General features: G+C 37.0%; 2 protein-coding genes across 2 annotated transcripts in view; one reads left to right on the top strand and one right to left on the bottom strand.

The window, feature by feature from the left end:
• Nucleotides 1–6,516: 6,516 nt before the first annotated feature.
• Nucleotides 6,517–14,525, bottom strand: cry5 (cryptochrome circadian regulator 5). Its single transcript, XM_087793332.1, has 10 exons — nucleotides 14,449–14,525; nucleotides 12,787–13,007; nucleotides 12,533–12,727; nucleotides 11,566–11,684; nucleotides 10,381–10,673; nucleotides 9,094–9,261; nucleotides 8,125–8,265; nucleotides 7,915–8,066; nucleotides 6,729–6,952; nucleotides 6,517–6,662 (listed from the first exon to the last, which is right to left on the bottom strand). The coding sequence occupies exons 2-10, from the start codon at nucleotides 12,999–13,001 to the stop codon at nucleotides 6,604–6,606; spliced, it is 1,566 nt and encodes a 521-aa protein (XP_087649458.1). The 5' UTR covers nucleotides 13,002–13,007; nucleotides 14,449–14,525; the 3' UTR covers nucleotides 6,517–6,603.
• Nucleotides 14,526–16,210: 1,685 nt separating this feature from the next.
• frmd5b (FERM domain containing 5b) overlaps nucleotides 16,211–16,426 on the top strand; it is a 76,078-nt gene continuing 75,862 nt past the window's right edge. Inside the window, exon 1 of the mRNA XM_087793027.1 lies at nucleotides 16,211–16,422. Within this exon, the coding sequence (XP_087649153.1) occupies nucleotides 16,321–16,422 (102 nt within the window). The 5' untranslated portion in view covers nucleotides 16,211–16,320. The remainder of the gene's footprint in view (nucleotides 16,423–16,426) is intronic.

Raw genomic sequence — 16,426 nt, 5'->3', positions numbered from 1 at the left:
GAACAAGTGTTTACGTCCTGGTTAATGTTGTCGATAACACAATGACCACACACTGCTGTGTAGGAACACACACGGCTCACACTGTTGTGTAGGAACACACACGGACTCACACTGTTGTGTAGGAACACACACGGTTTCACACAGTTGTGTAGGAACACACAATGACCACACACTGCTGTGTAGGAACACACACAGACTCACACTGTTGTGTAGGAACACACACAGACTCACACTGTTGTGTAGGAACACACACGGTTTCACACAGTTGTGTAGGAACACACACAGAATCACACTGTTGTGTAGGAACACACACGGTTTCACACAGTTGTGTAGGAACACACAATGACCACACACTGCTGTGTAGGAACACACACAGACTCACACTGTTGTGTAGGAACACACACAGACTCACACTGTTGTGTAGGAACACACACGGTTTCACACAGTTGTGTAGGAACACACACAGAATCACACTGTTGTGTAGGAACACACACAGACTCACACTGTTGTGCAGGAACACACACGGACTCACACTGTTGTGTAGGAACACACACAGACTCACACTGCTGTGTAGGAACACACACAGACTCACACTGTTGTGTAGGAACACACACAGACTCACACTGTTGTGCAGGAAAACACACAGACTCACACTGTTGTGCAGGAACACACAGACTCACACTGCTGTGTAGGAACACACACAGACTCACACTGTTGTGTAGGAACACACACGGACTCACACTGCTGTGTAGGAACACACACGGACTCACACTGTTGTGCAGGAACACACACGGACTCACACTGTTGTGTAGGAACACACACGGTTTCACACAGTTGTGTAGGAACACACACGGACTCACACTGCTGTGTAGGAACACACACAGACTCACACTGTTGTGTAGGAACACACACAGACTCACACTGTTGTGCAGGAACACACACAGACTCACACTGTTGTGCAGGAACACACACAGACTCACACTGCTGTGTAGGAACACACACGGACTCACACTGTTGTGTAGGAACACACACAGACTCACACTACTGTGTAGGAACACACACAGACTCACGCTGCTGTGTAGGAACACACACGGACTCACACTGTTGTGCAGGAACACACACAGACTCACACTGTTGTGCAGGAACACACACAGACTCACACTGTTGTGTAGGAAGACACACGGTTCACACAGTTGTGTAGGAACACACACGGACTCACACTGCTGTGTAGGAACACACACAGACTCACACTGTTGTGTAGGAACACACACAGACTCACACTGTTGTGCAGGAACACACACAGAATCACACTGTTGTGCAGGAACACACACGGACTCACACTGTTGTGCAGGAACACACACAGACTCTCACAGTTGTGTAGGAACACACACAGACTCACACTGCTGTGCAGGAACACACACAGACTCACACTGTTGTGCAGGAACACACACAGACTCACACTGCTGTGTAGGAACACACACAGACTCACACTGCTGTGTAGGAACACACACGGACTCACACTGCTGTGTAGGAACACACACAGACTCACACTGTTGTGCAGGAACACACACAGACTCACACTGTTGTGCAGGAACACACACAGACTCACACAGTTGTGTAGGAACACACACAGACTCACACTGTTGTGTAGGAACACACACACTCAAACAGTTGTGTAGGAACACACACAGACTCACACAGTTGTGTAGGAACACACACAGACTCACACAGTTGTGTAGGAACACACACAGACTCACACAGTTGTGTAGGAACACACACGGTCTCACTCAGTTGTGTAGGAACACACACAGACTCACACTGTTGTGTAGGAACACACAGACTCACACAGTTGTGTAGGAACACACACGGTCTCACTCAGTTGTGCAGGAACACACACAGACTCACACTGTTGTGTAGGAACACACACAGACTCACACTGTTGTGCAGGAACACACACAGACTCACACTGTTGTGTAGGAACACACACAGACTCACACTGTTGTGTAGGAACACACACGGACTCACACAGTTGTGCAGGAACACACACAGACTCACACAGTTGTGCAGGAACACACACAGACTCACACTGTTGTGCAGGAACACACAGACTCACACTGTTGTGTAGGAACACACAGACTCACACAGTTGTGCAGGAACACACACAGACTCACACTGTTGTGCAGGAACACACACAGACTCACACAGTTGTGTAGGAACACACACAGACTCACACAGTTGTGTAGGAACACACACAGACTCACACTGTTGTGTAGGAACACACACAGACTCACACAGTTGTGTAGGAACACACACAAACTCACACAGTTGTGTAGGAACACACAGACTCACACTGTTGTGCAGGAACACACACAGACTCACACAGTTGTGATCAGAATGTCTGTGAACATCACATCGTGTCCCCAGAAGAGCAGAATCGTGACACACACACCTTGAAATGAAAAGTATGTAGAGTTGTGTGTGTGTGTGTGTGTGTGTGCGTGTGTGTGTGTGCGTGTGTGTGTGTGCGTGTGTGTGTGTGTGTTTTGAAGCTAGCCGCTGCTCTGGCATGTTTGTCGCGTGTTCTGACATCAAAGGACGTGGAAACATCAAGGGAGTCGTTTGACTGTCGCTCGTGTCTGAAGATATTTTTGACCTCAAAGCTGCTCCAGACGGAGACGAACCTTCAACAAACATCCTTGTGTCGTAAAAATATGACGTTGAAACTCACGCGACACGAACCCGAGTCTCTGACGTCGTTCACGACATGTTTGTTGTGACACTGATGTTTGGATCAGTGACAACATTTTGATGTCAATATTTTAAATGTTGAAACTTGTGGTTGATTAATTTTTTTTTATATATTTTTTTATAGTTGTCAACTATTTTTTTCTTTTCTTAATTTCTTTTGAGATTTTGAGAAAATCACATTTTTAAAATATTATTTTCAGTTCACATCGTCTGTCGGTTCCTCAACTTTGGTTTTGCTCCTTTTAAAGCATTGTTAAATACCTTAATTAAAATATTTTTTCATTGAAAACTATGAAACCAAAGTTCAGTTCCTGATGGACCATGTGAACAAAAATGTGATTTTCTCAAATCTCCAAAATTTGGAAAGAAAACTGTCAGTTTTTTGATCAATTAAGTTAAAGAAAATGCCCAAAAACTGGCACAGGTTTGTTCTTTTCAAACAACTTTTTTACGTCAGTAGCATGTAGCGTATAGCATATAGTATATAGCATATAGCATATAGCATGAAGCATGTAGCATGTGAGATTAAAAACCACAAAATAATATTTTTTGTACTTGTAGGTACATCTATATATTTATACTGCAGGTACATCTATATACTTATACTGAAGGTACATGTATGTATTTATACTGCAGGTACATCTATATACTTATACTGAAGGTACATGTATGTATTTATACTGCAGGTACATCTATATACTTATACTGAAGGTACATGTATGTATTTATACTGCAGGTACATCTATATACTTATACTGAAGGTACATGTATTTATTTATACTGCAGGTACATTTATATACTTATACTGAAGGTAAATGTATGTATTTATACTGCAGGTACATTTATATACTTATACTGAAGGTACATGTATGTATTTATACTGCAGGTACATTTATATACTTATACTGAAGGTACATGTATGTATTTATACTGCAGGTACATCTATATACTTATACTGAAGGTACATGTATTTATTTATACTGCAGGTACATTTATATACTTATACTGAAGGTAAATGTATGTATTTATACTGCAGGTACATTTATATACTTATACTGAAGGTACATGTATGTATTTATACTGCAGGTACATCAATATACTTATACTGAAGGTACATGTATGTATTTATACTTGTAGGTACATCTATATATTTATACTTGTAGGTACATCTATATATTTATAGTGCAGGTACATCTATATATTTATACTTGTAGGTACATCTATATATTTATACTTGTAGGTACATCTATATATTTATACTGCAGGTACATCTATATACTTATACTGCAGGTACATCTATATATTTATACTTGTAGGTACATCTATATATTTATACTTGTAGGTACATCTATATATTTATACTGCAGGTACATCTATATATTTATACTTGTAGGTACATCTATATATTTATACTGCAGGTACATCTATATATTTATACTTGTAGGTACATCTATATATTTATACTTGTAGGTACATCTATATACTTATACTGCAGGTACATCTATATATTTATACTTGTAGGTACATCTATATATTTATACTTGTAGGTACATCTATATATTTATACTGCAGGTACATCTATATATTTATACTTGTAGGTACATCTATATATTTATACTTGCAGGTACATCTATATATTTATACTGCAGGTACATCTATATATTTATACTTGTAGGTACATCTATATATTTATACTTGTAGGTACATCTATATATTTATACTTGTAGGTACATCTATATATTTATACTATAGGTACATCTATATACTTATACTGCAGGTACATCTATATACTTATACTGCAGGTACATGTATATATTTAAACTTGTTGGTACATGTATATATTTAAACTTGTTGGTATAAAAGCACAGAATGTTTTCTCTCTCACGTTCAACATCAGTGGATTAAACTTGCAGCACCAGCTGTGGGACTCGCCTCATCCTGATCCACTCCAGGACTCGGGTCCAAGATTCCTGGCGTGTCGACGTGTCGTCGGGAACAGACGAGGACCGGACGAGGACCGGACGAGGACCGGGGGAACACTGGGAGACCGGTTTAGATTCAGGATCAGGTTCATGAAAGTGACGCTGATGCCGTAATGACTAAAACATATTCCGACGTTTGTGGGACTTGAACGAGGAATTAAAGCAGGATTTGAGACTTTCCACAGTGGCTCGGGGGTATGTCGGTGGGGGGGGTCTGTCAGTGGGGGGTGCCCAGCATGAACCCCCCAGAGACCCCCCCACCCTGGTCTGTTATGATGTTTGACACGTCTCTGTGGAAACTGAGCTCATCAGACCCGTCCTGGTTATGACATCATCCTCCAGACATTCTGCACGCTCGCTCGCACAACAGTCAGCTCAGAGGAAGCACCGACAGCTGTGACACACACACACACACACACACACACACACACACACACACACACAAAATTATAAATAGCAACACAAAAACTCATGCACTAAGTTTCCTCTTGTTTAAACTCTTATGTAACTCCAGTGTCGTCTTGACTCTTAAACATCGACACACAACATTAAAACCTGTAGTGACGACAACTCAACAAGTCGATATGATTTTACTCTTTAAACATGTTTTTTTTTAACCTCAACTCACCTCAGGACAACAATAACGTTTTTATTGTTAACAACACGCACGTAGTATAAATATTCATTTTGAAATAATGTTGTTAGTTTTGGTCTTTAGAAGTGTTTAAGCCGCAGAACAAAAATACTTCTGTAATAAATGTAATAACTTCACTAGCATAGTATTTACAAACATTAACACATACACTTCATGTTGTGTATACATTAGTACACACAGTTTCTTGTGAGGGGCTGAACCACAGAGAACAGATGATTCACTAAGATTTCATAGAAACATTTTTTTTAAACCATCTGGATCCAGTAATCATTTGCAGAATGTGTCACTTCTGTGTAGAGTGCTCAAGCTCAACTCTTCTTTGTGTCGATCGCGTGAGGAGGTTCTGTACACTACTGCCCCCTGTTGGGCACATTCTGACCTGATATTATTCAAATGATAAAAATAGTTTCAAATTAAATAGATTAATATTAATAAAAGTAAATGAACGGAAACAACTGCTGTATGATAATAATATGATTTATTGCCAATTATAGTATTTGATTTAATGATGAATAATTATGTTTTCTTTTATTTGTGTATATAATCTAATTGTGTTTTATTTATTAAATCCAACAATGACCAGCTCCGTCTTTAACTTTGGAGAAAAATGAAAATTGGATCTAAAACTTGGACGAATACAAACCAAATGAACCTCGTGCACTTTGTGCAGTGAGACGTTCATACGGTCACGCGCTCGAACTTCAATAGCCGATGATTCAAAAGTCGCTTTAAAATAGGTCGTCGTCGCCACCTGGCGGTGATGCATGATATTGATTTAAAATATGCAGCGTGACTGATCTGTGAAGATTTTCTTTACTGTTCAATCTAAAAATAAGTTCCTTCAATAAGAAAGTAGTCTTTTTTTTTTATTTATAAGTGTATTTTAATTTTTTTTTTTCAATGATGCAACTTTTATTATTCGATAAAATAATAAATGGGGAAAAGAATAGATTTCAAACCGATTATTCATTATTTGTTTTAAAAATTCATAATTCTGATTTAAAAAAAAGTAAAGCTTTCTTTCCACTTTATTATTACTTAATTTAAAATTAATTAAATAATTATTGCGTCTCAAACTTCCACGTTTCTTTAAAAATAAGAATATATAAAATAAACACATGTGACATTGTTATTTTAAAATGCTTTAATGTAAAAAAAAAAAAAACATTTATAAAAGATTTACAACAACATCAAACTATCAAAAATATACATAATTTTTTATTTAGATTTTTTCTTCTTCAGCATTTCGACGACAGACACAGATTTACGCTTCACGCCTGCAACCAAAACAAACAACGTTAAATGTTACAGTTAAACGTGTAAATAAACACGACGAGTCGTACCTTGTTTCTTGTCGGGCGACGCGCCGGCGCCGTCCGAGGACCTCCGGGCGTACGCCGCCTTCATCCTCTGGATGTTCTTCTTGCTGATGACCTCGTGCTCCACCAGAGGTCGAGGATAATCTCGACCGATCAAACATCCCGCCGCCGTCTGGACGCTGAGAGGAGACTTCCACGGCTCGTAGATGTACTGAGGCGGGAACTTCTTCAGGACGGGAAGGTACTTCCTGTTGAAGAAGGAAGTCAAATTCATCTTTAATAATAAAATGGATGTTAATAATCAGTAAATTAAGTAAGAAAAAACGCTTTTACCATGAAATATTAGTTACAAGGTCAACAGATATAGTCTCTATAACATGTCCTGGGTCAGACCCAAGGTCTCCTCCTAGTAAGACATCAAGCCTCGAGTAAATATCCAACAAAAAAATTCTAATTCTTTCTATATATTCTTTATATAACAGCACTGTGTTGTTGTTGTTGTTTTTAATAAAAAGTTGACAATTTTTTTGTCCATCAAATCATATATTATTTTGATCATAGTGTTTTTCTGTAGTCATGACTAAAATAAAAGTGCAAGAAAGTATTGAAAATATTGCTATATAACACATTTTTAAAACGATACAGTATCGATATTCAATTGCACGTTATTGATCAGAAAATACAAAAATAAATTATTGTAAAAAATAGAAATATTTCTTGGCTTTCAAAATGATATTTTATATGATTTTATATTCGTCTTAGTTTTTTCTTATTTATATTTGTTGAGTTTTGTGTTGAAATGTATCGTCCGACCGCTAGATGGCAGCAGTCATTACGTCCTAGGAACAATGAAATCCCGTGAGATCCTGACGATGACTGAGGATGAGAGGATACAGTGACTCCAGCAGCTTTGAAGCTCATGTTTGTTCATATTTTGGTTTGAAAACAAATGAAATCAGTTACGACTTCGTCGACAGTCATGTGGTCTGTAAATACTACAACACCAGAGTCAAGTACTCGACAATACTACACATATATCCTCGTTACTACAGTGTCATAACACCAGAATCAAGTACTCGACAATACTACACATATATCCTTGTACAGTATCATTCTACCTCTACCTAATGACTGACCTCATTTCTACTGGGTTTTCAAGACAAAACTCATTTGGTAATATTCAACTTCACGTGGATCTTCTGTGACTCACTTGATGAAGTCTCCGTTCTTGTCCGTCTTCTTGCCGAAGGCGACCGGGGAGTAGACCCGGAAGTACTGGTGGAAGAAGGTGCTGGCCGAGAGCCACTGCCAGTTGCCGGCGTTCAGGGCCCAGTCCCCGTCCAGGAGCAGCTCCTCGAACACCTGCAGGAGAGTCTCGGTGAAGCAGACGCACCAGCAGAGGTGGAGGGAGGTCACCGACCTTCTGACCCTCCTCCCAGTTGATCCACAGGTCGCCCCGGGTGAGGAAACAAGCCACGGCGTGACGGGCCAGATGATGGATCCATCCTTCCTGTCGCAGCTGAGTCATGATGGCGTTGATGAAGGGGAACCCGGTGCGAGCCTGGAGGACCATGAAGGAGTTATGAGCAGAAAATCATTTGAAGCTACAATGACTTCAACAGTGACATCAACAGTGATTTCACACCAAGAAGTTTTCATTCAGAATTTCAAAATAAGAGCTTCTACATCAACTTTGAAGACGGGGAAAATGTTTTAAGTATTTTTTAATGAGCTTTGACAAGAAACAATGCCATGAATGTATGAAGTCTTTTAGTCTTTTTATTATTAAATAAAATAAATAATTACATGTAAAGCACTATTTAAATCAAAAACAAATATATTTTGTTGCTAAAATATTGCTTCAATAAAAAAGTTGCTTCAATATAAATAATTTAAAAAAATTCTACCAAAATATTTTAATAAAGGAAAGTTCTATAAAAATTATTTCCGTCAAAAAAGTTGCTTAAAATATTTTCAATGAAACAAAAGGCAAAATAAACACTAAAATCAAAAATAAAAATTGCTTCAAAAAATGTTTCATGAGAAAAGATGTTTTAATCAAAAAAAAAAATTGTATAAAAAGTGCTTAAATCAAATACAGAAAGTTGATACAAAAATGTTTTTAAATGTTTCCTTTGATTTGTCTTAAATCAAAGGAAAATGTTTAAAAAAAAAGAAGAAAAAAGAATTCTACAAAAAAAGAGCAAAAGAGCAATTCGAAGCTTCTTTAAAAAATATATTAAATAATTATTTAATAATATGACTCGATCCAAAAGAAATGCATAATAAAAAAAAGTTAAGTTATTATATCAAATAAAAATAAAAAGTTTTGACTGAAACAATCATTTTTTTGAATAGTAAAAAAACTAAAGAAAAAAAAGTGAATCACCGTTCTCCACGCGGTCAGGAACTCCGGGTTATCGTCCCAGTCCACCTGGGTGCAGACGTGGTTTCCCTCCATCTTGTTGAAGTTAGGAATCCCTAGACTGGCCGTGTAGAAGAATTCTCTCCAGAGCAACTGACCGTGAAGAGACACCGGAGGCTCCGAGTGTTTCTTCTGCAGAACATTTGTTCCTCAGATCAATACAGTTCATTTCATTCTAGTACTTTTACAAATACTTTTCTTGTCATATGACTCAAAATTATTAAACAACATCGATCCCAATGTAACAACAATATTAAATAAATAAATGTACTTTAAATACTGACTAATGAACTGAACTCTGGTTAAAGGTGGGGTAGGTGTTCTTCAAAACGCTGAGCTGCATTTTTAAACCAATAGTCAAAAACACTTTTCAGTTCAACTCGTTTCCAAGTAATGAAGCAACTTTCCCTGATGTTTCTTTCACAATGAGACACGTGATCGTCGATAATGAAGGCAGATTCGTTTCTTTATTAGTTCATTTTTAAAAGTCGATTCAAATCAAAATTTATTTGTAGCCTGTCACTCAAACGTGTCTGACAAGTGGGGAAGGCTCCGCCATCCGTGAGATATTTGGGTCAAAATTATCATTAATAATAACAACTTCAGTACTTTTCCATTAAATACAAATAAAATACCTTAAAACTTGATTTAAAAATAAAAATATATATTTTTATTATTTAAATAATAAAATAAAAATGATATTTTTTTACTTAAAAAAAATACTTTCAAACATCTTTGGCTTAGATTAATAAAAAAAACTTCAAAACTTTTTAATAATAAAAATTGACTTGCACGCGTTTTACTTCAATAAAAATAAAAGACTAAAAAACTCTTTTTACTTCAATAAAAATAAAGAAGACTTTAAAATATTTTCTCTTAAATAGAAAAAACAACAACTTCAAAACTTGTAAATAAAAAAAATATATATATAATAATTTCAGGCTTTTTTCACTTCAATAAAAATGAAAAATGAAAAAGGTTTTTGATCAAAGAAAAGTTTTTTCGACTGAAAATTCTACCTAAAATATGTTCCAAACTAAAAATTAAACAAAACTATTTTAATAGTAAAAGTTCATCTAAATAATTTTTTCGTAATAACCAAAAATGTTTTTTTTACTGAAAATATATTTTTGTGAAATTCTTATTTTTTGAAACAAACAAACAGATGAATCTTCATAAAAGTGAGTGAGTTTGTATTTTATCTCTTCAACTGTGTGGTGAGCGAACACACCAAAGGTCTCGTGGACTCACCCCTCTGTAGACGTCCGTCAGCCTCCACCAGAAGGTCCGAGCAGACAAGCATCCGAAGGTGACGTAGGGGCTCAGGACGGTGGTGCTGGGGCTCAGAGAGTTGGGCGACGTCTGGGGCTTCTCGAAGCTGCAGATCCAGTCCGAGCGCTTCATGTGTTCGTCCAGACGCCTCAGAGCTTCTTCTTCTCCTCCGGGGAACTTCTCCTCCTGAAGGTCGGACAGGTCGTCGTGATCCAGCTCGTCCAGCGCCGGGATCTTGAACTCCTGGTTTTCTTCCAGAGGCGTCTTCACGTCTGAGACACCAGAGAAACTTGGTCCAGAACCTTCTCCTGCTTCATTTACTGAACCATCTACACTTTCAGGACATTATTTTAACAAATACTTTTTTTGTTGGATGTTGGTTTAACTTCATCTGACCCTCAAAGTGCAGGAATATTCCTCGAGTAGAACTTAAGACCACTTATAAGAACATATAAATACAAGGATGTATCGCAATAATCGTTTTCACAACATTGATACTCAACAGAAGCGTACAGATTATTCTTTTTTTTAATCTTTTAAATGTATATATTGATATTTTTGTGGCTTTCAAATGTTTTATTTTATTGTTATCAGAATAATTCTATGGTTAATGTTAATTAAAGTTTGTAAAAAAAAATCAAATAATTCAATTATGTTTTTGTTGACGATTAACATGCAAATATTCACAGGGTCAAACATCGACGTTTCTTTTTGTGTTGCAATTAAACTTCCTGTAACTAGAGGGCAGCAGTCATTAGGCCTGATATGAAATCCCTGTGAGATCATAGCAGTGACTGAGGACGAGAGGATACAGTGACTCCAGCAGTTTTTAAAGCTGATGTTTGGACATATTTTGGTTTGAAAACAAAAGAAAGCAGTTACGACTTCGTCAAGAGTCATGTGGTCTGTAAATACTGCAACACCAGAGTCAAGTACTCGACAATAATACACATATCTACTTTTCACTACAGTATCACAATATATAGTATCGTTGACCCTGTATCGTGATACGCATCGTATTAAAAGATTCTTGACAATATACACTCCTAGTGTTATATATAAAATTATTACTTTTCTTTTTTTTCATTTAAATGTGATCAGTGAGGTTTTTTAATAAGTAAGCTATGTTTAAAGAGGTTGAAATACTTTAGATGATTCAAGTACCTTTCATGTTCTCCATGGTCGGAGCAGGGATGGGTTTTTTCGGGGAACCCATGTCTTTCACGATCGCCTGCATCTTCTTGTAGGTCAGCGGAGCTTTACCGTTGTTTTCTTCAATGATCCTGTGGGAGGAAACCAGAGTCTTTACTTCAGGCTGGAGTATGTAGAAGTATTTCAGTGTCAGAATAATTCATTTAACAATTAGAAAAAAATGTTTTTTTTCATTATTGTTTGTTTCAAAGAAGCTTTCTATATATATATATATATATATATATATATTTTAATAACTTAATTCAATCATTTATAGAGATTTTTATTCTAAATGTATAGGTTCATGAATAACAAAATGTATAAAAACAAAACAAAAAAAAGTATTATAGGAATGTTGAGATAATATTGACACCAGACATTACCAAAAGAGTACCGAGCTACTATCAAACTTTCAGGCAATCATAGACACTATTACAACATATTTAGACTACAAATCAGGCTTTTCCTTGATTTTCTGGAACTCCTGTGTTGTTATCAGTTTTATCTTGACCTTTAAAGTATATACTTTATTGAATATTGTTTTGATTGTTTAAGCGCTTTGTGACCCTGGTCTGGAAAAGCGCTATATAAATAAATAATACTTACTAACTAACTTAGAATTTAGAAAAAAAAAGTATTTGAATTAGAATATCTTACTCTATGTGTAAAAATAAATTTAAAAAATATTTCCTTTTTACCTCAATTAAATAATTTGCATTTAAGTTTTATTTATCTATCTATCTATGTTGAGCGCAGCAGTGAAGTTGAGCAGGTGTATGATGGCTAGAGTGCGCGTGTATGCCATGTTGGATGCACGTGTATGAGTGGTTGAGCGCAGCAGAGTGATTTTGAGTGTAACACAACCAAGACACACTCGCTCAAACCGGTGGCAGTAATCGCACTTCACAGTTGTCCGCCATAATGTGACGTAAGAAGTTACCTGTCCAGGTTGTAGAGCGTGTGCGAGACTTTGTAAAGAACCTCGACTCCACGTTCCTCAGCCAGCGCCGTGACCGCCTGGTCTCGGGTCAGACTGTGGGGCTCGGAGTCGTACTCGTAGGTGAGTCGGGTCACTTCCCAGCGGCTGAAGAGTTCAGCAAACACTTCTTCTGGTTTCCCTCTCAGGACGAACAACCTCAAGCACAACAGTCACGTGACGCAAACACACTCGAGGATCTTCACCACGGTTTTTACCTGGAGTTGAGTTTCCGGAGACTTCTGTCCAGAGCCGCCAGCGTCCCGACCAGGAACCTCCAGCGGTTGATGCCCACGCGAGTCTTGTTGTGCAGCTGAGGATCCACGATGAACAGAGGGTAGATCTTCACGCTGTCCCTCAGGGCGGCCATCAGCGCCGGGTTGTCGTGGAGCCTCAGGCCTTTTCGGAACCAGTGGATCGACGTGTGCGCCATCTTGTTCTGTCGGGAGTGATGATGTCACTTCCTGGTTCAACTGAAGATCATTTATTGTCGTCTGATCTCAGATTAGTTGTACTTTTTTAGTTATAAACTCTTATATTAAATGGAAAATGATTATTCCACATTTTAATGGAAATATATTGTGTCATTAGAATAGAATAATTTAACATCTCAAATTTCTTTTTTGTGTAATGAATTTTTTTCAATAACGTATTTGTTTATCAGAAGGTGGAATTTGTCTTTATTGAATAATTAAATAAAATAATTTGTAAATGAAAAGATTTGATTTTTTTTAAATTAATAATTGAATTTAAAAAATCGAACATTTTCTAAAAACGTTAGTTGTTTTTTTTAACACATAGAGATTCATATTTTTATTCCAATAATGCATGATTGGCTGAAAGTTTGATCAACAAACATTTGTATATTTAATTTAAAGGGCTTTTAAAAAAAGTAAGTAAGTAGTAAGTAGGTAATATTTATTTATATAGCGCTTTTCGAGACCAGGGTCACAAAGCGCTTAAAAAATCAAAACAATACTCAAAAAAGTACATACTTTAAAGATCAAGATAATACTGAGAACAACACAGGAGTTTGAGAAATTCAAGGAAAAGCCTGAACAAATAGAAACGTCTTAAGATGTTTCTTAAAGGACTTTTAAATAGAAAAGTGTTTAAATAAAATTACTTAAAACATTAAAAATTAAATGTTCGGAATAACAACACATTTTCAATTAAATTAATGTTTAATTAAATATTGTGATGTTTAATGATTTCACGTATCTGTGGTTACCATGGCAATACTACAGTAGTCCTGCACGTTTTTTAATTCACGCAAAAAAATATTCTTCCATCAATTACAAAATTTTATTACAGTATATTTATTTTTTAAGTTCCTTTGATCGAAGAAATTTATTTTCAATAAAAGAAAATTCTATTAAAAAAACATTTGAATCAAAAGAGCAAATCGAAGCTTCTTTAAAAAATAATTAAATAATTCATAATATGGCTCAATCGAAAAAGAAATGTATAATAAATACGGTTTTTATCAAATTAAAAAAATGTTTTGACTGAAACAATATTTTCTTGAATAGTAAAGAAACTAAACTTCCTTCATACAAAGAGTTTAAACTAGAAATACTACACACGTGTTGAATGAAGTTAAATAAACTGTTTCATAAACTTGCTGCACTGATATTTAAATTATATTCTATGAAACAATGCGTGGAAAAGTAAAGGATGTTTTCCAAGTAAAACCTATCACAGTTTTTACCGTATTTATACGTTAATTCACATTAAATGTTAAATAAACGAGTGTAAAACCAACAATGGTGAAGCTGCTTCGTCTCGAAGTCAAAAACTGCGATTATTAAGAACGAACAAAAGGATACATGAGATTTTTAATAAACAAACTAATAAGTAAAAGAAGCTTTTAAAGTTACCTGTGAGTGGCTTCAGTAGGTTTTGTGTCTGCAGCTCTGAGCGTCGACGGAAGCTTCAGCGTTTGGTAACATTCACGCTCAACGTTACCAAACACACGCGTCATCCGCCGCCTCGACCAATCAGCGGCGGACAAACGATGGCACGTGGTATGAAAGATGGCGTCACTTCCGCTAATGTCCACAAGATGTCAGCATAACAAAACAGAACATTATGAACATAAAAACGATTTTTAAATTGATTTAATATTGGATTTTATTTAGCAACACTATGCTCGTGTAGACTCAATGAAGAGACATTAAAAATAATTAAAACGTTTATTGTGAAAACGTATAAAGATGTCAGTGAATAATATAAGAACAAGGAACAGAGATTATAGTCAGTAATTAAATAATGGTTATTTGTAAAAACAAGTTTACAGAGACTTACAATAAGAGTCAAACTGAAGTTGATGGGAATTTGTCGTTCCCTTGTAAAGACAGTTTGGAAAAATATAAAACTTGTTTGACTGTAGTGCGACATCCTCGGGTTAAAGAAAAACGAGATAATATTTAATATTCAGTATGTTTCTTGCAACCCTCAATGTAAGAACAGTGTTATTAAAAAATGTTACAAACATTGTGTTTTGTTGTTTTCCTTCCAATTCTGTGCCAATTCTTTATTGTGGATCGAGAGTCAAGAGATCTCTCTGTATTCTATGAGATGGAAATGCATTGAACCGCCGTCTCCAACACACTCCCGTTGTAACTACTAACAGGGGTATCTAAATCCCATAATGCAATGGGGCCATATGACCACTCCAGCTTTGGCTGGGTTGTTTAAGCCATGTTTTCGGCTTAAACAACCGAGAGTTAGGACAAGAAGAAAAGTTATACATTTTTTAACTACATTGCGTACTTTATTGTTACTTGAGGCACAAAAGTTCGTGATAATAACGTTAAAAAATAAAATGTATTCATTGCAGCATATTTTTTATAAATACGTTTATTCTTTTGTTTATCGTCAGTGTTTATTAGTCCTTCAATAAATATTAACGTCAAAGTTCGTTGTTTTTAAGGCTTCATTTCCTCTTCCCAGTATTAATGTCCTTCAAAATAAAAGAAATAAAATACGTTTAAATGACATTAACACACATTAGGCATTTTTCTCATCATCTAAATAAAAATATAATGTCAAATAACATACTATTAAATGGTAAAAATCTAACTATAATTATCACATTTTCCTTATTTCCCTTCTACTTATTAAGGCCATTATTTTATTCTTTTCTTCCGTTTGGTTTGAGGCCCCTTTAGAAAAACCCTTGTATATATTGTGGCCCCTCAAGTACATGAATTACCAACACCTGTGTTACTTTGATATTTGATAGTCATTGGAGATGCTCGGAACCATCTGCCATATTTGTAGTCCAGGTCACAAACACGTCCAACACTATTGTGTTGTATTAAAAAATACACAACAGTCTTCCTTTAAAGACCCACTTAAACATGTGGCTCCACACCTGACACCTCCATTATTATTCCCAGCACGAGGCTCCGGTCACGACGTGAGACTTTTGAGAAACGGTGGTCTGTCAGTCTGCAGACCTCCACTCACGCGCACCGCATGACGCGCACACGCAGACGGCGGGAGGAGGAGGAGGAGGAGGCGTGGTGAGGAGGGGGGTTGGGTGGGGGGGGGGCAGTTTAACCGGACCAGGACACACACACACACACACGCACGCGCGCGCACGAGCAGAGGAATTCACGTGAAGTCAGTGAAGATGCAGCATCTCCGCCGCGAGGCTCGGACGCTGAGCGGGGGTCTGCGCACCGAGCGGGGACGTCGAGCCTGAAGGTGAACTTGTGGTCCACGAGCTGCATCCCGAACAGAAGATGCTGAGCCGCCTGATGAGCAGCAGCATCAGGAGTCTGGACCGCGAATGCAACTGCACCGTCAGGCTGCTGGACGACTCGGAGTACACCTGCACCATCCAGGTCA

The sequence above is a fragment of the Callionymus lyra genome, chromosome 6 (assembly GCF_982586985.1).
Source record: "Callionymus lyra chromosome 6, fCalLyr1.hap1.1, whole genome shotgun sequence".
Taxonomy (NCBI): domain Eukaryota; kingdom Metazoa; phylum Chordata; class Actinopteri; order Syngnathiformes; family Callionymidae; genus Callionymus; species Callionymus lyra.
Note: the sequence above shows the minus strand (reverse complement) of the source record. Positions and strands in the feature narration are given on the sequence as shown.